Below are 21,360 nucleotides of genomic sequence, written 5' to 3'. Positions count from 1 at the left end.
ACCTGTTATATAGTTTGATAACATTCGTGATGCTGTGAGCTTTACAGACTTTTTAACTCCTCAGAAAAAAACTGAACTGAAAATTATGTGCCAATTTGAATACATCCAGATTCTCCTCTAAATATTCCCAGTATGGCATGCAAGCTAGCAGCCATGGCTCCCTCATGAAAACAGTTATATTGTTAGACCAGGCTCTAAAGAGCTAGTAGAGGCTGCTAAATTAAACAAAGGGACAAACCTTCACAAACAGCTTAAATGTCTCACCAACACACTCTTCTATTTTCCAGTCCCTTTAACAGTGAGTTAAGTCCAGTCCTGGGTTGAGTAGGGTGGGTTAGATTTAATCTTATAAGTATTTAAATAGCTATTCTTGGGAATAATTAGTAAAATTAATTTATCCAGTACCTCAAGTATCCTAAGAGATTAAACCAAAGTTAACTCAAGACTTGCTACACCCTGGCCACTCTAACTGCAAACCATGTGTTATCTATGAAATTTATTTGCCTTTGTATATATTATTTATTTACCTTTAAAACAATCAGTTCTTTAAAAAAATGATGGAAACATTTTGAAAAACGATTGTTAATTGTGTTCAAACAGATCTCTAACCTGTTAGGAAGAGAAGTGAAACTCTAAGGTGGCACCTAGCAAATATTTTACTGGAAAAAAATTAAAAGTTGGGCAATGATACTCAACTAAATTTACAAAGCAGCATCTTTTTCTTAAAAAACAAAAATAAAAAAAAACCCCAAAAAACTAAAGTTAAAAAAAAAACAAAAACAATCCCCCCTTTACCACCTTGAATTACAGACTCAAGACAAGCAGCTTAGTACACCAACAACGAACAGTGTGATAAATTCTCCTGACCACATGTTGTCATCAGTCTCAAATAGGTAAAAGGCACTCAACTAATGTGTTACATTTTAAGGCTTTTTTCCCCTAGGAGTAAACTTTCACTAATTAAAATGTTCTCTAAACCCTCTTTATTAAACAGGGGGGGGGTGGGGGGAGAGGGTGCCTGGCACACAGCACACGGCTCACGGGATCTCAGCTCCCTAACCAGGGATCAAACCCAGGCCCTCAGCTGTTAAAGCATGGAGTCCTGACCACTGGACCACTGGCAGTCTCTGTAAACCTTCCTTTTGAAAGGATCTGCTATACTTATCCTCTGGTCACCTGCCTTTAAATTACTACATTTCAAATAAAATGAAATTCTTAGGAATCGTAATGCTTTCAACTGGTGATAATAAGGAAGAAACCTATGGTTAAATATCCCAGAAATTTATTTAATGTTTGCTTGATACATTTTATATAGAAAGGTTGGAACTATTCACTTTGGGTGCCTCTGGTAAATCTCATGGAGGCACTAAACTACAAAGGGGTGCCAATCTGGAGATATCAGAAATGGAAATCATAAGCCAAATTTATGTCTCATCTTGAAGATCTGTCTCTAGTGAAATCAGGCCACTCCCTTAAAAAATGCTCAAGGTTTTGGAGCTACTGTGTGTAAACAGCTAACATTTAGGAGGGCAGTTCATGTTTTGGTCTGTTGGAACATTTAAATACTTAGAAATAAAAAATATTCAGCTTTGAAGTTTTCAATACTGGAAAACTTTTAAGTCTAGGGTTTACAGCCAGGAAGGCTGCTTTGTGTTCCTTAAGCTGGACTCTGTTTCCCACAAAGTTAATCTTCAGCTTTGGCTTCCATTTCTTCTGCATCATCATCTCCATCCACTTCTGCATTTTCTCTCTCAAGCCTCTCCAGCTGCCTTGCAAGTTCGGTCTCATCTGTATCTGTGACCACTTTGGGCTGTGGAAGCAAAGGCACAATTTCAATGTGAATGTAGTTAAACACACACAACTTCAGTTTCAATACTATTACTGCTTGGTATTTTAACTCTTATTCTGAGCACTGAAATACTACCAATAAATCCCATGAGATAATAAAACTGAAAATATATATTGGCTGTATAGTGGCTATATCTTTCAAACACACAAAAAGATGACCTGTAAAAATCCATCTCTGGCTTCAAAATTTCTTCCACAGAAGAAATTTATTTTGAAAATTATATATGAAAATTCAGTTTTGTTCTTGTTGAGATGAGAAAAACATAGGATGCTATTGTAGTTCCTCATCTGAAATCAAACTTCAAGCATTCTAAATTCTGACAATAATCAATCCTTTCTTTCTTCAGTTATTTTCATTGTCTTTATTTTTTTCACTTTGGGGGATCAGTGACCACAGTCTTGAATAACCACCCCGTGATAGTTCTTATTTACTTTTAAAAACTCTTTTAGGAACTCGAGTCAATGACTATTTTATACTTAGAGGACTTGTAGTTTTAAACATATCTCATGTTTTGTAAGTCAACGATCAGATATTTAGAAGACAAACCAGTTACATGACTGAAACTTAAAACTTTAATAACAAGGCAAAAAATCCTAGTATTGACCTCACCTCCATTTGAACATTGAAGACTCCCCTCTTCTCCTCAATTTTTTCTTTTATAACAGCCATAGCTTGATTGAGGACAGAGAGGCCTTCTGTTCTCTCCAGGGTGGTTGTAGTCATTACATACCGAGGAGGAGCTATTAGGTTAATCTAAGGAAGACAAAAATTCAATTATGAATGTACCTACAGACCACGTAACAATTAGGATGTTTGAGAATCATTTTGCTAATCTGCTGCTTTAAAAACAAACCATCCCAAAATTTACTCCCAGTTCCGAAGCACGGCAATTTGGGGTAGTTTGTTAATGTAGCAGAGGCTAATTGAAGCTAATTGATACTATGATGTAACACAGTAGTAGAAGTAGTCTGCTGCATACCAAATATGAAGAATTATGACTTCTGGATCTTTGGTGGTTAAGCTAACTATAGGCATCACTGGCACAATGGATAATATGTCTCTAAAACAAACAAAAAAGATTCCTATTTGGTTCTAAACTAAACCGATGGAAGAAATTCTTCTAAGAGATTCTGATTAATAGCCATCCAATTAATTTTATTGCTAATGAAAGAGTCAGGCCAAATCTCCCGAAAGCTGTATGTGAATATAAGAGAATATATTGTCCTTTTCAAGATTCTATGAGCATAGTGGGCACTGTGACTACTTACTGTAAAGGCAGTTTAGCTGGTTCTTTGGCACTAACTACCGATAGGAATCTCTATCCATAGTGGCAGTAGCAGAAGCTACAACGAAAGCCTACACGTAATTGTAAACCTTCCCTAGAAGTATCATCAAGAGCCACTTTTAATAACACTTGATATGAAGTATGATCATTAAAAAAATCTGGATTTAATTTTGGATTAAGTGGATATTTCAGTAGGGAGGGAGAAAACAGACTACTCACCTTGATGGGCATGGTTTCTGTAGAACAATTCAAACCCGCTCTCAGAGCTTCTTTTACGGCATCGATGCCTTCATAACCATAACAAGCCACTTCAATATCTAAAATTACAGAAATTCAAAAGCTTATTCCAAAATAGGCAAAAAAAATTTAAGTTTAAAAAGCAATCAGAGATATGACAAATACTTATGAAAGCTTTCATCACCTTTTCAATTAGAAATCAACTCCAGCTATTAACTTTCATATTTAAAAATACCTGAACATGCAGGGACATCATATCTTCTCATCAACATCAAGCCCCTGAATGATGAAACTATAAAAAACAGACAAATCTAACAAACATCTTGAATTATTTGGGTTGAAATCATAATTCCAACCCCTCTGTGCTTCAGTTACTTATTTGTGAAATGGTTAGGAGGAGTGTGATGAAATCTGAATGAAATAACCACAGAGGCTTCCCTGGTGACTCTGGCCAAGGATCTGCCTGCCAATGCAGGAGACGGGTTCAATCCCAGATCCAGGATGCCAAGGAGCAACTAGACTAATGCACCACAACAACTGAGCCCGTGCTCAGGAGCTGCAACTACTGAAGCCCAAGCACCCTAGAGCCTTTGCTCTGCAACAAGAGAAGCCACCACAATGAGAAGTCTGGACACTGCAACTAGAGAAAAGCCTGCACAGCCAGAGACCCAGCAAAGCCCCCCAAATAAATTATAAAAAACCAAAGTAACATAACTACAAATTGTCTAGAATAGTTTAAAACGGCATACTCTGACCCAGCAATCCTACTTTTAAGAATTTGCCTTATAGAACACCTGTATAAATGGGTAAGTCTATGTGTATAAAGGTGTTAAAATACAGTGTTTTTTGTAATACAGTTAGCTGACCCTTAACAATACAGCCTTGAACTGCATGGTCTCCTTAACATATTGATTTTTTTCAAAAGTAAACACTACAATACTACATGAACCATGGTAGTTGAATCTTGGATGCAGAATCACAGACACACAGGACTGACGAGATTATATATGAATTTTCGAGTGCGCAGAGGGTGGGCAACCCTCTTATACATTGTTTAAGGGTCAACTACAGTAAAAAAGACTGGCCCAACCTGAACATTCAAGAGGAGACTGGCTGATATCAAGGTTTATTATTCTATGCAATATTACCTAACATTCAAAATGAGAATGATCTTCCAAGTTCTACATGGAAGGGCAGCCATGGTATACCAAATGGAAATAGCTAGTTGAAGAAAATGGTGCACACTATGATCCCATTCTTATGAAAACATAAAAACTTATATCTGAACATAAATAGCATACATTCCTATACAGCATAGGTATAGAAAAAAATGCTGAAAGAATAGATCCCAAATTAACAGTGGTTAATCCAGAGGCATGGGAGGATATTACTGTACTGTCAGAATTTTAAAGCATGCACTAAAACAAAATAATCACTCCACCCAAAAAAAGGGCCAACTTAAGGTTAGCTGAGCTCATTTACTTGTGTCAATATATATGCATTTTACGATAACTCAGTAGAAGCAAAAATTACTTGTGTCAATATATATGCATTTTACGATAACTCAGTAGAAGCAAAAATTACTTAATTTCTTTAGCTTTTCTTTCTGTGAAAAACATTTACAAAAAGGTAGATGTTGATATAGCAACATATTCTTTGGTGAGGCTCATTATTTAATAGCTTTTCTGGTATATGCAAAATATTTTAAACAGCATTTAAAAAATCATTTACCTGCTCGAATTTTGACAGCCTGTGGGGTCAAACGCCTATTAATATTGTTAATGAGTACTTCCCGTTCATCTTCATTCAAATCTAAGCTATCCAAAATAGATGGATCTCTGAAAGAAAACACACACAACAAAATGTCAAGGTTACTTTACTGATAATTAGGACACCAAAGGTAATATAACAGAATAATGTTTAAGAGCACAGCGTTTAGTGTCAGAAGAGTTCAAATCTTAGCTTCACAATTTAACAGCTTTGTGCTTGGGGGCCTTTCTAGATCTCAATTTCCAAATTTGTAAAACAAGAATAAAAACAGGGGATCTCACTGGACTGCAGAATTAAATGAGATAATGCAAGTGAAGTGCTTAGGCCTGTATGACAAAAAGAAAACACCCAAATGATCATTATTAAAAGGAAAATTTTAGAGATCTGACTAAAGCAAGCAATTTCATGTCTCCTATACAGGCATACCTTGAAGATATTGTGGGTTCGGTTCTAGACCACAATAAAGCACGTTTAGCAATAAAGTGAGTCACATGTTTGGTTTCTCAGTGCATATAAAAGTTACGCCTATGCCATACTGTTGTTTTCTGTTAAAAATACTTCATTCCTAAAAAATGGTAAACATCATCTAAGTCTTCAGGGAGATGTAATCTTCTTGCAATAGTAACATCGAGGGATCACAGATTACAACAAAATAATGAAAAAGTTTGAAATATTGCAAGAATTGTCAAAATGTGACACAGAGACATGAAGTGAGCAAAGGCTGTTGGAAAACTGGCACCAACAGACTTGCTTGATGCAAGGTTGCCACAAACCTTCAATCTGTAAAAAATGCAGTACTTGCGAAGTGCAATAAAATGAATTCTGCTTATATATCTCACATCCCACTATAATTAAGCATATCCATGTAATTAGCAGTCCTTGCTTCAAGGAGCTCAAAAAGAACAAAAACATGGAAAAAAATAAAAAAACAAAAACAGAAGTGCATTTTTGCACTTCTGGGGTGAGGTGAGGAAGGTATCAGTGGGGTCAGAAAGGCCTTCAAGAATGAAGTGGCATTTCATCTGACCCTTGTAAGGCCACAAACAGGGACCAGAGTCTTGTTCACTGGCATGTTTGTTGAACAAATTAACAAATGGAAAAAAAGAAATAATGACTAAAAGAATGATAGGATTTTAACAAGACTGTTTTAAGAAAATTCTGATATACTAAAAGACAAGCCAACAGAAAAAAAAAAGAAAATGAGATGAACATGTTTCACAAAAGACAAATGGTCAATTAACATATGAAAAGTGGTCAACTTCCACCAACAACCAGAAAAACGCAAACCCAAACAAGATAATATTAGACTCAATCTGTTTGGCAAAAAGAAAAGAAAAATCTGAGATATATATCAAATGTTGATGAAGAGAAATACAAACACTCATATAATCAGTCCCATGACTCAACAATTCTATTCTGAGGTGTCTATCTTAGTAATTTCCAAATGTGTACAGAGAGACATGTACATGGATATTCACATAGCACTATTTGAAAACCGGGGGGTGGAGGAGGGGGATTACCTAAACCTTTTTTAACAGAGGAACAAAAAAAAAGGGCATATTCTCACAAGTAAATACTATATAGAAATTAGTATGAAGTAGGCATACACATATCAATTTGGAGAAATTGATAGATTACTGAAATTTACAGTAACAGCATTACAAGTAAAAATGTAAAGTATTGAAAACCCAACACTGATAAATTTTGTAAATAAAATATTTTAAAACATAAAAAAGATTCTGTATGTACTTTTCATAACTACTCACACATTTATATGTATCAATACCATAAATGATAATGACACACACATAATTTCAGAACAGTGGTTACCATTGTTGAGTGACCAAAATGGCTTTGGAGGCAAAAAACATTGTTTCCAACTATCTCAGAAATTTTAACTAAAAGAAAAAAAAAAAAAAAATGAAGCACATGTGGCATTGAATTATCATGAGTTAAATCTGGACAGCTGCAACATGGCTGACGAAGCAAGAGAAGAACTTTAATGGTAATAAATGAAGATTAATTCGCTAGGATGAATGTTAATTTGTTAAATGTTAACGCAGAGCAGTAATGGAGAAGGTGCAGGAGGCAGAAGCTGTAAGCAGGGCCAATGATGACAGCAAACCGAGGTAAGAGATGTACTGACTGAGGAGCCCAAGACTAAAGTCAGGGAGGACAGAAATACAAAGCAGTGCTTGATGCTCTAATAGCATAAACTCTGGACAGACCTAGAATGCTTGTGTTTGAATCCTGGCTCTACCATTTGGTAGCTGTATGAACTTGGACAATTTAATCTCTGCCTCAATTTCCTCATCTGTAAGATAGGAATAATAGCACTTATACCATAGGTGGTTGTGAGAATTACATATATGTTTGCTGTCATAATTATTACTCTTCTCACCTTTCCCACAATTTGACATAAAAAAAATTAAGTCACATGAGGGGAGGGGGTAAGGTGGAAGGGATCTGGAGCCTCAGGTGAGGAGGCATGATGGAGGTTCTAACAGTTCAAAGTCCATTCTGAGGCTGAGGCCATTCTGAGGGCTGAGGAGACTAATCTCCCTTGGAAGGACAAGGGTTGGCAAGTAACGATGCTGTGGTGAGGCTGCTTGTGAAGCGTTAACATCTAGAAGGAGTGGGAGGTGCAGAAGTAGAGATAGTAAGTACAGAGAACTTAAGAAGTCTGGCTGTTAAAAGGAGAGGACATTGTGCTTCCTACAGGACGTAGAGGGCAGGTTGAAAAGTTTGTTTTTTAGTATAAATGGGAAAAATCTAGAGCATATTTTTATGCTGATAGAGCAAAACCAATAAAGAAAAAGGCTGAAGACTCAAGGGAGGGAATAACAGATGGAGATGATATTCCTCAGGAATAGCTGGGCACAGGTGGTAAGATTAGTTTGAGAGCAAGAATGACCCGAATTCCAGTGTGACAGGAGCACAGAAGGTAATGACAGGTGGGACAGAGATAAGCTGGATGAGATAGTGGAAGGAAACGGAGGTGATCCTATGCAATGGCTTCTTTTTCAGGCAGTGAGTGCAGCAGGTGAGAGTGAGGTAAGAGGGATAGAGTGGGTATCTGGGCAAGTGTGGAAAAGTTCTGAAACAGCCAATCTAAGAATGGGAGGAAGAAGTGATCAGGAGCAAAGAGGGTGTGGGGCAGCAGTTAAGGCCCAGCTGAGGTTGGAGACCATGAATATGCAGTGGCACCAACCTGTAAGACTGTGGTTTTTCCTAGCAGCACCCAGCAGTCTATAAGTGCAGAGAAGGCAGGAACATCGCTCCAAGGCTGGATGTAACAGAAGGAAAAACAGGGCAAAGCTCATGATACTGGCAAGAAGCTTGTTGAAATGATGGACCATGGTGTGTCTATGCTGAGTAAGAAAGAGAAGGCAGGAAAGGGTGAAAAGACAGGGAGGAAAGAAAGGGTCTGGAATCAGAGCTTGATATACGAATTAAGATGACAGAGTAGGACAGTGTGGCAGCTGGAAGGACAGGAGGCCGTGGTAAAAGAACAGAATGTGTGAATTAAAGATTTTGGAGGAGCAAATCCTGGTGATAGTAAGACCCAGGGTGAGGTCATGTGGAAAACTGGCTAACATGGCGTGGGCTGAAGGTCTAAGCAGCTGAGGTAAAAAAAACAAGAGATTACAGTTTAAATGAAATGTCTATGCTGGCCCTGAAGTCACCGAGGACAATCACAAAACTTGGAGAGGAAAAGATTTAAGGCAATGGTGTCAGATGTTTTAAAGAACTACCCAACTATGGAACACCAAATCATACAGGCTCAGCTTTAGAGGACTGGCCCATATCATAGGCCTTTTATACTAAAATATTTTTATCTAAATTTGACAAGGACTTACTACATGGATGTTGTGTTACTAAATGTCAGGCTCTCAACCTGTGTGCTAGGCCCAGCATCTGTAATACTGAGGGAAAAGCAGAGCTAAGGAGGAGTTCTTACGAGACTGCGTGCTTAAATGCATCATAGGCACCATATCCGGGTCTCTTGTACTTGTCATCGAAGACCCAGGCAGTCCTCTGGAACAGGCTTTCCAGTTGCTCATCCTTGGTGTATTCTAAGACTTCAGCAACATGACGAAGAATGCTGTAAACCTAGAAAAAATATGAAGAGCACAACAATTCAAGGATAAGAGATCTATATGTTTTTTAAGAAAGAAATTTTTACATTTTAGAAGACAGCATATAAAAACAAACCTTTGGTTACTGTGATTAGAGTAACTCCTTAACAAAAGATTACCAAATGAAAACATTTTTTCCCCCATAATTATTTACTTTTCCATAACAATGAACTCAAGTGGGTGAACAAACACAGACAGCATAGCATTGATAGCCTAAGATCCAGAGCAAGTCAATTCTGGGCCAAACCAACCTCTCTGATTATGTTTCCTCATCTAGAAAAGGGAGATACCAGTAACTCTCCTTTTTATTGTAGAGAGTTCTTACATGGATCAAATGTAAGACATTAGGACTACTATTCCACAAGAGATGCGGGCTCGATCCCTGGATTGGGAAGATCCTCTGGATGTGGAAATGGCACCCTACTCCAGTATTCTTGCCTGGAAAATTCCATGGACAGAGGAGCCTGGTGGGCTGCAGTCCATGGGGTTGCAAAGAGTCAGAAACAACTTAACAAAAACATACACATACACACATACACACCCCCCCAACAACACCAACATGACAGCACAGAACCAGGACAGAGATTTTAGTATTTCTTTTGCTCTGTTATCATTTAACAATTATCCTTCAATCCTACCCATCTCCTACTCACTGCTGCTAATTTTTCTAATCTCTGAAAAATAAAAGGGCTCAAAGAAGAGAAAGTGTATTAAGAAAGAAGATTTCATCTTAATTACACACAAAAAATGACCAAGGGAAGGTGGTATCATTGGCTATTTCATTCTAACATTGTATCATCCCAGTAAGATCTACTCATGTACTCATTTTACAGCATTTTCCAATAGCCTAGGGGAACAAAACAAAATGGAAATTTCCTAGAGACGTGCTTCTCAAATTTGGACTTGGTGGAACTTGAAAGATTTGGGTAATGGTCTCACGGCTTTTGTAATTTTACTCTTTTACCAGGGTTAAGCAAGATTTTAAAAATCTTCTCTTTATTTACAGTTTTCTTGTCATTTTACCTTGAAGATAAAAACACACAGGGCAGAAGAGAACAAAAGACACAAAAGAAGGATAAAGAAAAGAGAAGCAACGGAAACTCCCAATAAGAACTGAAGATCTAGGGAACAAAGGAAAATCTAAATAGGACCAAAGAACAGAAAAATACAGGAAGATGACAATGAAGAAATGACAGTTCCTGCTTTATTAGTGCTTACTGTGGATAAGTAGCAAATTAGAGCGAAAAAAAAAAAGTGTGTGAAGGGTGAAGACCCACACCAAGTAACAGGCCCCTTGCCTTGCTTGCAAACAAAATTCAAACACATTTTACAAACCTTATTTATTTTTTTTAGCACACAAAAGCTGGTTGTCTCTGTGATCCTTACCCCAGAAGAGTTGAAAGTCAAAACTTACATGTTATGACAACCAAATCAGCTGAAATCACTCATAGTTAATTTAACATAAAAGAGCTTAAAAACACTAATGGTCTGGTACTGATCTGAGAACATTAGATTTCAGTGCTTTAAGGTAGTAACATCGTGAGACAACGGATGTCTCACTGAAGTCACACTCTTTTGAAATGAAGTCTTCAAATTATTTTCCTATATAACACAGAACTGAAAACGGAAATACAGATCCAGAAAATCTAGGTTTTTGTTTCTGCCAGCAACATGCCATGTAGATTATTTACTAAACAGATTGAACAGTGGACTAATTTGACTAAAAAATCAACTTACAGTTTTGGATTTGGTAAATTTATCTTCACATTTGATTGCTTCCTCTGGTGAAACTCTTCTTTTTGACAAATCAATATATCCTGTATGAGAAAAATGTGAAAACATTATTTCTCTCCAGGTATCAACAAATCACTGTGACAATTTTCACAACTATATTGCTGGGTTGGCATACTTACACTTACTCCCTACTTTAAATTTTATCAACAAAAAACTGCATAAGAAGTACATATATTATGTACAAGTATCATGTTTTAAAGTAAATTTTTGTCATCATGTAATATTACCTTGGCAGAGGGAACTAATAATTTCAATTATCCAAATGAGAGCTAAAACCATGTCTATTAAGCATCAGGGGATCAACTGTATCATGTTTTCTGTATTCTTGATGTTCTGACATCTGTGGCCTGGCTGACTGGGAAAGAGACTGCTGCCCAGTACTAGCCAAGGGCTCAATGGGAGCTTTTCACATGCAAACCCAGAGCCCATGTCCCCAACCATCTCATCAAAGTTCCACACATCAGGCCAATACTCCCCCATGCCCTGAACCGAAGTAGGGCTAGATACCAGACAACCAGAGGCAGTCCCCATGCACCAGGCACTGCCCATACTATTCAGATGAGCCAACTGTAAACTGTTTACAACGACCTGCCTTGCCTTTCTCATGGAAACCTCAATAAAGGTCTGGCCTAAGGTTTCTCCTTGCTCCTTCTGCCTCCTGATCAAAACTGGTGCTTCCTCACATGGCTTTGCACAGCATGCTGGGTCCCCATTTCCTGGGAAACTTTAGTAATAAAAATCTTCTTTCAATGGCATGGCCACTCCATGTCACCAGTCACCTTCATAAATGAAAGTCCCATGGGCACAAAATGAGACAAGAAGTTAAATGTATTTTAAAGAATTAAGAGAGGGCGCCCCAGTCTTCACTGGAATGCTCTTTACAATAGCCAGGACATAAAAGCAACATAAATGTCCAACAATGGAGGAATGCATAAAGATGTGGTACACATACACAATGGAGTATTACTCACAGCTACCAGGGGATAAGATGGGGAGATAAATTGGAAGACCGGGATTGACATATATACACTACTACATATAACTATACTCAAAGCTCTATAATGGCTTATATGGGAAAAGAATCTAAAAAAGATTGGATACATGTATAACTAATTCACTCTGCTGTACACCTAAAACTGACACAACATTGTAAATCAACTATACCCCAATAAAAATTAAAAAAAAAAAAAAGAAAGAGAAAATGGTCTTTCCCCTTTACCCACATTAGGTTGGTGCAAAAGTAATTGCAGTTTTGCACTGTTGAAATTTGCTGGAATACATTCTTAAATGTGGCTGTTATACATTATTTTAACATGCATTTATTGCTTTATGATTTTTGCTAGTGAATTATTACTTGCTATTTATTTCATATGTATTTATGTATTTTAGACTATGGAAATAGTCTATGGAAATGATGTTAGACGAAAAACAAATCTGAGTGATTTTCTTATTCAAGTTCAAAATGGGTCATAAAGCAGGAGACAAGCTGCAACATCAACAACGCATTTGGCCGGAAACTGCTAACCAACGTACAGTGCAGTGGTGGTTCAAGAAGTTTTGCAAAGGAGACGAGAGCCTTGAAGATGAGGAGTGTGGTGGCTGGCCATCGGAAGTTGACAACAACGGAGAGTATCATGGAAGCTGATCCTCTTAAAATTACACGAGAAGTTGCCGAAGAACTCAATGTCGACCATTCTACGTTATTCGGCATTTGAAGCAAATTGGAAAGGTGAAAAAGCTCAGTAAGTGGGTGCCTCAAGAACTCACCACAAATCAAAAAAATAATCGTTTTGAAGTGTCATCTTCTCTTATTCTATGCAATTACAATGAACCATTTCTCAACTGGATTGTGATGTTGGGCAAAAAGTAGATTTTGTACAACCACCAGCGACGACCAGCTCAGTGTTGGACTGAGAAGCTCCAAAGCACTTCTTAAAAGTCAAACTTGCACCAAAAGTCATCGTCACTGTCTGGTGGTCTGCTGCCAGTTTGATCCACTACAGCTTTCTGAATCCCAGTGAAACCATTACATCTGAGAAGTATGCTCAGCAAATCTATGAGATGCACCGAAAACTGCAACCTTGTAGCTGGCATTGGTCAACAGAAAGGGCCCAATTCTTCTCTGCAACAATGCCCGACTGCACATTTGCACAACCAAAGCTTCCAAAGTTGAATGAATTAGGCTACGAAGTTTTGCCTCCTCTGTCATATTCACCAGACCTTTTGCCAACTGGCTACCAGTTCTTCAAGACCTTGACAACTTTTTGCAGTCGACAACCAGCAGGAAGCAGAAAATGCTTCCCAAGAGTTCGTCAAATCCTGAAGCACGGATTTTTTTGCTACAGGAACCAACCAACTTATTTCTCTTTTGCAAAAATGTATTGATTGCAATGGTTCCTATTTTGCTTAATAAACATGTGTTTGAGCCTAGTTATAATGATTTAAAATCCAGGGTCCGAAACCATGCTTTTGCATCAACCTAATATCTTTCAGCCTAAATAACTTCCTTTACCATCTCTTATAATGCAGTTCTGTCTTGTAAGAAATTCCCCTAGTCTATTTATCTGATAATGTCTTCATTTGATTTTTATTGCTGAATATTTTCTTTAGAAACAGAATTCTGGTTTGATAGTTTTCTTTCAGTGTTTTACAGATGTCATTCAATGCTCTGACCTTCATTATTTCCAATAAAAGAATGCCACTGTAATTTGTATTACTGTTCCCCTGTAAATAGCATCATTTTCCTTGGCTATTTTGAAGATTTTGTTTTTCAATAGTTTGGTATTCCTAGACGTGGTCTTAGTATTTATCCTGCTTCAGGTTGGCTGAGCTTCTCTAATGTGTAAACATTTTTTCTCCCAGCAAATATGGGACACTTCTGGCCATGGTTTCTTCAAATGTATTTTCTGCTTTTTCTTTCTCTTCTCTTGGAATAAAGCTTTTGATTGTTAATAGGTTGCTCTTTTTTTCCTCTCAGTTCTTCAGATTGGTTCTTTTTAAATGAACTACCTTCAAATTTCAAGAAGCCTTCTGTCATCTTTTATCTGATGGTAGCCTATGCATTGAATTTTTTAGATACTAAAAAAAATTTCACTTCTAGAAATTGTATTTAGTTCTTTATGAGAGTTTCTAATTTCTCCACTAAGATTTCTGTTCACTCAGGTCCTTTATGTGAGTTTCTAATTTCTCCACTAAGATTTCTGTTCACTCACTACAAGTACATTTTCCTGATATCCTCGAGTAGTTAAAACATATTATTTAAAATGCTTATCTGCTAATTCCAACATCAGGGTCATCTCTAGGTCAGTCTCCACTGATTATCTTTTTCAAATGGGTCGTATTTTCCTGTTCAAATATTTAGCAATTCTGAATTGTATTGGACATTAGAAGATACGTGGCAGAGGATCTGAATTCCTTTAGGTTCCTCTTAAAGATACTGATTTTTTTTTTTGTTGTGCACTCTGCATGGCTTGTGGGGGATGAGTTCCCCAAACAGGGACTGAACTCCCACCTCTGGCAGCACAGGTACAGAGTCTTAACCACTGTACTACTGCCAGGGAACTCCCAAGGATACTCAATTTGTTTTAGCAGTTAACTTGTCTGAATTCAAAACTATACAGAGCTGTCTCCCCAGATGGAAAGCAAACAAAATTTGTCTAGATTTTTATCCTGTTGGGCTGCTCGCAGTCTAACCTCTACAAGTAGTTTCAGGAGTCAGCTATAGATTTGAGCAGAATTTTTATATATAAACTTAGGGGCTCTCTGTGTCTCTTTCTCTAACCCCGATCACTTTCCAACTGTTGTGGCTGTCCAGAATTCTTATCTCTGGCTCTTAAGCCATTAAGACTGTGGGTTTTCCTTTAGAATCTTCACTGCCCTGCTTAGAAGTGTCTATAACATGGCACTCAGTCAAAAGGCTATAAAACTTATCCAGTGCAGTCCTGTCTTCCAAGTGTTAACTTGCCTTCAGTTTCAGCCTGCTTTTGGTTGCTCCCATTGTCTTTGGATAAAACTTACCACCCATTTAGATGCTTGCTTAGGGTTGACAGCAGTTATGTTGAATGGCTTATCCAACAGGACTTAAACTTCTAGTATCAGAAATGGATCCCCTCTATAGGATCTTCTGCACTTTGCTTTTTTCTTATCTTATCCTGGAGATCTTTTCATATCAGAATATTCAGATTTCATTCTGTAGAAAATTGTTTTGCCTGGCTGTGTCATGATTTATTTAACCACAATTTAGATTACTGTTTCATGTTTTTAATATACACTGTACAATATTGTTATGAAAATACATTTTTGCATCTATCTACTGTACTTATACAAGTACACCCTTTCACTTTTTCTGACTGCAGTTGAAAATGTATTTGATTCCTTTTTGTGTATCTATTTCATATAATAGGAAAGCGATATAAGCTAAGACACCAGCTGAGGTCCTACTAGGGCAGTGATTAAGCACAAAATTAAAAGAAATAATCTCAGTCTTCAAGTAGTTTAATAAATGGGGGCTACGGAGAGTGCTACAAGTAAGTCATATCAAAGCATTTAGAATAATCAGTGTGCTAACGGCAGCACCTCTTAAGAGGTAATACAAGCTGTCTCCAAAGTTTATTATCTAAGATTATAATAAAAAGTCAGTTATGTATAAAATCACTCATTTGCAAAAGTATCAATTAACTAGATGGCTGAAGAGATTCAGAAAGACAAGTTCAGTCAGGGTTACTGACTAGTCTTTTAAGCAAGATGGTAACTACGTGACTGAAAGGAACATCTGACAGATTATAGCGAGACGGCTGAAACCGATCTTAACTATGTTAACTGAAGACAAAACCTACTCATTGGTATCGTACAATATATTTAGAAACAATGTGTTCACAAAGGTGAAGATTTACATGGGGTCCAAAGAAGGGGTACCCAATGAGTCACGACTCAGCACAGTGTGCACACTGCACACACTCGTGCATACACACACACACACACTGTCTGAATAAATAACACAGTAAATAAATGAATACCTATTCACCTCTGCCTGAAAGATCCCAAAGGACCGCAGGATCTGGGGGTCACAGACATTCTGATTATCAGAGAGACAGTATTCAGTTCTAGATCTGTATTTTTTAAAGACATAAAATATTCCTAAAATTCATTTACTTTTACAAAAGCTAGTCCTGGATGAACTAATTAAACCACTACTAACTTAAAAGGTTTTGTTTAGGTGGTTAATTGGCATCCTTCTCTAACAACTTTGTATGTAAAAGAGTTTAAGTACAAAAAGAGGCGTTTAGTTTTTTTTACTGCAGTAGGCAATGCACAAAAAATATATTTTAAAATAAGTTTAACTCAGAAAATTTTCAGATATAAATTAACATAAAAATATTTATTCACTATTACATTAATATTTATTAAGTAAATGTAAATGATTAAAATAAAAATTAAATATTCTTCTCATTTACCTTTTTCTTTGTCCACTCTAATAACAACCACACATTCATTCCTGCCAATTCGGATGAGTTTGTTTATAGAACGGATACGCCTTCTCGACAACTCACTCAGAAGAATCATGCCTTCGATGTTGTTGTATTCCAGCAAGCTGACATAAGCGCCCATTTCAGCAATGGACCTTACATTCACCATCACTACATCTTCCACCTCAGGAAATTTGTGCTGATAAAATCTACAACTTAGACCCGGCATTCTGCAATTTAAACAAAAGAATCAAGTCAGTGTTCAGTTAGGGTCAACATAAAAAATATCAATTTTTCACATCTTGCTACTGGAAGAAGTTTTTAGCCTTCTCATCTCTTTAAACTTCTTAAACGGTGCTAGAAAACAGATGAATGTTCGGGAACCAAGCCTGAATTTTTATTTTGCTCCACATTTTTCTAAGACTTGCATGTTTCTCTACCATTAGTTTCAAAGGAATCATAAAAAATAATGATCATTTATAAAAAATATAATATTATTTTAATACTTAATAACAAATGATAGAAAGCATCACTACTGTTATAAACCTATCAGCAAAACTAAAGCTACTCTTCCTCCAAGTCGGCTAAGACTGGATTATCACCCACTATATAAAGGGAAGAGTTTTCCAACAAATTAAATCTTAACCCTAACCATGTATCAAATGATATACTCTTATCATTTGTTGTTGTTGCTCAGTCTCCAAGCCATGTCTGACTCTGCAGCCCCATGAACTGCAGCACACCAGGCTTCCCTGTCCTTCACCATCTCCTAGAGTTTGCTCAAACTCATGTCCATTGAGTCGGAGATGCCATCCAACCAGCTCATCTTCTGCTGTTGACTGACACACAACTCTATCATTTATTTTAGGCAAAATTATAGTATCACATGTCACAACAAAAACTAAAGATTAATCACAAAAGATACTAAATTTAACTAAAACGTATCCTTCTGAATTTTTTTCCTCTTAAGAATAAATTTAATTCACAACTACCATAATTTTTAGCTCCCACTTTTCCCATTACTTCCAAATAATCTTCTCTCTTGCTCAATAGGTATACTCAACCCTGAGAATCCTTTAGTAGATATTCCCACTACTATAAAGTTCAAGTTTCTCTTAACCTCCACACACTAAATATATTTAGAACTATTCCTTTTGATCCACCCAACCTACTTTAAACATCACTCCTTTTATGAGCCACAAGCCTAAAATCATTCCATGAATAGAAATATACTTATAAAAGGAAGCTCTCAAATTAATCTCTGTTGGTAATTTTCATGTTTTTTTGATAACTTTAACTAATTTACTATTGTTAAAGTTCAGAATATAGGCAATAATAAGATCCCAAGTCCTATGAAAAATTTGTGAAAATTTACATACTAACTTACCACCTGTCTCAAAGATGGAACACTTACATCCAGCTCATAAAACACCAGAGTTCTGCTGCAGGGCAGTTTGAGAACTGCTAACTGCACCCACATATATCTTCCTAGTGGCTTACCCACTGACTTATACATTTTTCTGCTACCTACAGGGTCCTATATAATCTGGCCACTGCCTATCTTCCTGAAGTACCACTTTCCTCATAGTCCCCATTTTATAGATGAAAAATATGAAGCATGGGTTAAGCATCTTGTTCTGTCATATACTGTTAACAAGTGAATTTGAACCTGTAACGTTTGAATCCATAGTTTGTGTCTTATTCATTAGGTTATATTTTCTCTCAACGTTATTGACAAACACACGACAGTTACAAATACGTTAAACAAAAAGCACCATCAGTGTATACATTCAGTGCTAGAACGTAATAAATTTTAGTATTAATATCGTGCTTCCCTGGTGGCTCAGATGGTAAAGAATCTGCCTGCAATGCAGGAGAACCAGGTTTGATCCATGCATCGGGATTATCCCCTGGAGAAGGGAATGGCAACCCATTCTAGTATTCTTGCCTGGAAAATTCCATGGACAGAGGACACATAAAACTTATTATTAACCTATTCTGTTTAATAAAAAATAAAGCTGCATATAACAGTGGTAGAGAAATATTTCTCTTTGAAGCTTGACGAAATAGGGATTTAGCAAATAAAGGGAAGTAGACATACAATGGCCAGAATTACCCACCAAGAAAGAGCTGAGCTGGCTGGTTCATTTTTAAACAGGGCTTTTTTTTTCTGTTCTCAAATATCTGTATGTAAAGCACTAAAATGTGAGAGCTAAAAACATTTCATACTGGGTATAAGAATAAACATTATGGAAATGTGTGAAACATTTTAAGAGATTTAACAAGTGCTAACCACTTTTACTCACCAAGTTTCTTCAAAGAGTAAAGCTGATAATTTTGGAGAAGCAAGATGTAATTTGATTGTAAAAGAACACAGGCAATAGTGTAAAATAATTCTGAAGAGTGATATGGATGCCACTGCTTCAGAAGGTGCAAATCTCTTTGTAAAAGATAATGTAAATAAAGGAATACTGCTGATAGTATGTCATTCACAGTGAAAGACAGTACATAAGTACAAAAAAAATAATCTACAACTTTGCTCTCCTACTTACTAACTGTGGCTTAGGAATACTAATGTATTCCCATTAACTGTGTAGCTTCTAACGTGTGCCATGTACTTCACAGGTTTGTGGAGTACATCAAATGAAATAATATACACGTACAAAGAGTTGGAAAGTGTAATGTGCTACACAAATATAAGATATTAAAAGGCAAAGGAAATATTTCTATTTTGTAACTTAATTCATTAAACAATTATTTTTATTATTAAAATAAAGTACTAAATGATTTCCTCAAAGACAAATGCTTACTAAGTACAACAGGAGCTAAAACCAGGTCATATGACACTAAATCCAGAGTTTAACCCACAAAGCCTCAATATGTCAGAGTGCTACAATACAGTATGTATTCTCCAGTAAAGAATCTTTCAAAATACAACAACTGAGCTCCAAGCTAATTTCAAATACCCTGCACCGTCGGTAATTTTGCCTGGTCAAATGGTAGGCAGGAGTTCTTAAATCACTGCGTGCTCCAGTCATCATCATGGATACAGGAAGTCCACACTCCCTTCCAAAGCAAAGCATGATGTGATAGAAGCAACTCTTGTGGTAATCCTAATTCGGCTCTAACACTTATCAGTTATGCTCTATGAATGCTCGACTTTAGTACAGAAGTGCTAAACAAATAAAGCTTTTCAATTATTTCACTGTAGTTGAAATAGGAAGCACCAATCCCTAAAACCGCATCTTCTTGAGATCTTTTGAGAACCAGAAGCTCTCAGTTGGCATCCGATGCACTAAGAACAGGCAGTAAAGCTCTATGTAATTCCAAACTGCTCAAAGACACGGAGTTACAAGACTTTTTTTTTCCCCCTGAGTAACAACTTCAATCGGAAGAGAAACCAAGACTTCTTTGCTACACTTTTCCCCCAAGAAACAATGTTTCTTGTTTACTGAACATTAAAGTAGACTAAGTCTGGGGTAGTTAACAAAAGGCACCTAAAATATCCATATCTTGTGTTTTTCAGTTCTGCTTAACCGGAAGACCACAGCGCTTAATTCTACAAGTCTGTTCTCAACCGTGCTGAAAATACGGCAAAATGATACGAAGAATGATAAACTCTTCAGTAGTATCTTTTACTTTCGTCCTAAGGACTGACTCATTCTACAGAAACGCACAACTCCAGCGACAGGGTAACAAGAGCTTCGATTTTTTAATATTAGTGCTCAGGTTAACAAACTATTCTTGGATCTTTTCTTAACCCAACTCTTGTCAAAATCGTGGCCCAATCCACAGGTTCCTCAAAGTGTCCTGTCCGGTCACTATTGAGAGGTACGATTTGCCGGGGAGGAAGAAGAGGGGGCGGGGGGGAAGGATGGAATTCTCAGGCCTAGAGACAGCAAAGTGCTCAGCGTCCTGGGGCGGGGTGTCACGGCGTTCTCCCCAGGCCGCCCCACCTCAAGTCACCCCCACTATCAGCATATTGACGAGGCCGTCCCATCACTTGGCCCACTTGCCTTCACGAGATTCCTCCGTCCGTACCATGACACCTCTGCTACACGGGGAGGCCGACACGCAGCCGGCGGGTGGCGGCAGTCGTGTCCAGACACTTCCCGCGCGGGGACGGGAAAAGGAGGGGGTGTTAGCCCCGGGGCCTACCCTCTACCGACCACCCACGTCCCTAGACACAATCAAAGTGAATTCCTGGAGAAACCGATCAGAGAGACTAGTCACCTGAGGTATGTGTGTGAAGCCCACACCAGGGTCCCACGCCACGCTCTTCAGTCGAAGAGATCAGACTCGATCAGCCCTCAGCAGCCGCCGACTCTCCTCAGCGTGCGCTTCGCTTACCCACACCGCGCATGCGGAACCACTCACAGCACGCAAGCGCCAACGGGAGAGAGGCCCCTCTTCGTCACTGACCATAGAGTCCAGGTCCTCCGAGAAAAAAGAATGTGGACCTTAGGAGGACCTGAAAAGTACGTTTTCTCGTTATCTTTAGCTTTCGCTAAGTAACCGTCAAGGCGCAGGTAAAAGGGAAGACTGATTCCTTGTCCCTAAAGCATAAATCCTCGCTGGAACCTTCAGTCAATCAGGAGGTGGCGCTGTGACCAAAGATGAAAACTGGAGAAAGAGAAGGAGTGTACTCTTACCTGTTCTTTCGCTTGGCGCGTGCAGAACCGACCGCAACAGCTTGGGAGGTGGAAAGGGAGGGGCTAGAAGGCGAACCGGAAACGAGGGGGCGATTCCGGGGTGCGCGCGCCTCAACATCCGGGCATCGCCTTCTTGTTGTCCCCGCCCTCCCCATACCCCCGCCCTCAC

At 37.9% G+C, this 21,360-nt stretch overlaps 1 protein-coding gene across 2 annotated transcripts; it reads right to left on the bottom strand.

The window, feature by feature from the left end:
- Positions 1–1,265: 1,265 nt before the first annotated feature.
- Positions 1,266–21,333, bottom strand: EIF2S1 (eukaryotic translation initiation factor 2 subunit alpha). 2 transcript variants are annotated; one of them, XM_043472327.1, is made up of 8 exons: positions 21,192–21,333; positions 16,528–16,769; positions 11,018–11,097; positions 9,103–9,254; positions 5,103–5,209; positions 3,354–3,451; positions 2,459–2,602; positions 1,266–1,810 (listed from the first exon to the last, which is right to left on the bottom strand). In XM_043472327.1, exons 2-8 carry the CDS (start codon positions 16,766–16,768, stop codon positions 1,685–1,687), a joined length of 948 nt encoding a protein of 315 aa, XP_043328262.1. In that variant the 5' UTR covers position 16,769; positions 21,192–21,333; the 3' UTR covers positions 1,266–1,684. The 2 variants fall into 2 exon arrangements, with proteins under 2 accessions (XP_043328262.1, XP_043328263.1); XM_043472328.1 differs by lacking the exon at positions 21,192–21,333 and adding an exon at positions 20,773–20,940.
- Between the last annotated feature and the right edge of the window lie 27 nt (positions 21,334–21,360).

This window comes from Cervus canadensis, chromosome 6 (assembly GCF_019320065.1).
Source record: "Cervus canadensis isolate Bull #8, Minnesota chromosome 6, ASM1932006v1, whole genome shotgun sequence".
Taxonomy (NCBI): domain Eukaryota; kingdom Metazoa; phylum Chordata; class Mammalia; order Artiodactyla; family Cervidae; genus Cervus; species Cervus canadensis.
The sequence above is the reverse complement of the archived record's forward strand: the minus strand, read 5'-3'. Positions and strand labels throughout refer to the sequence as shown.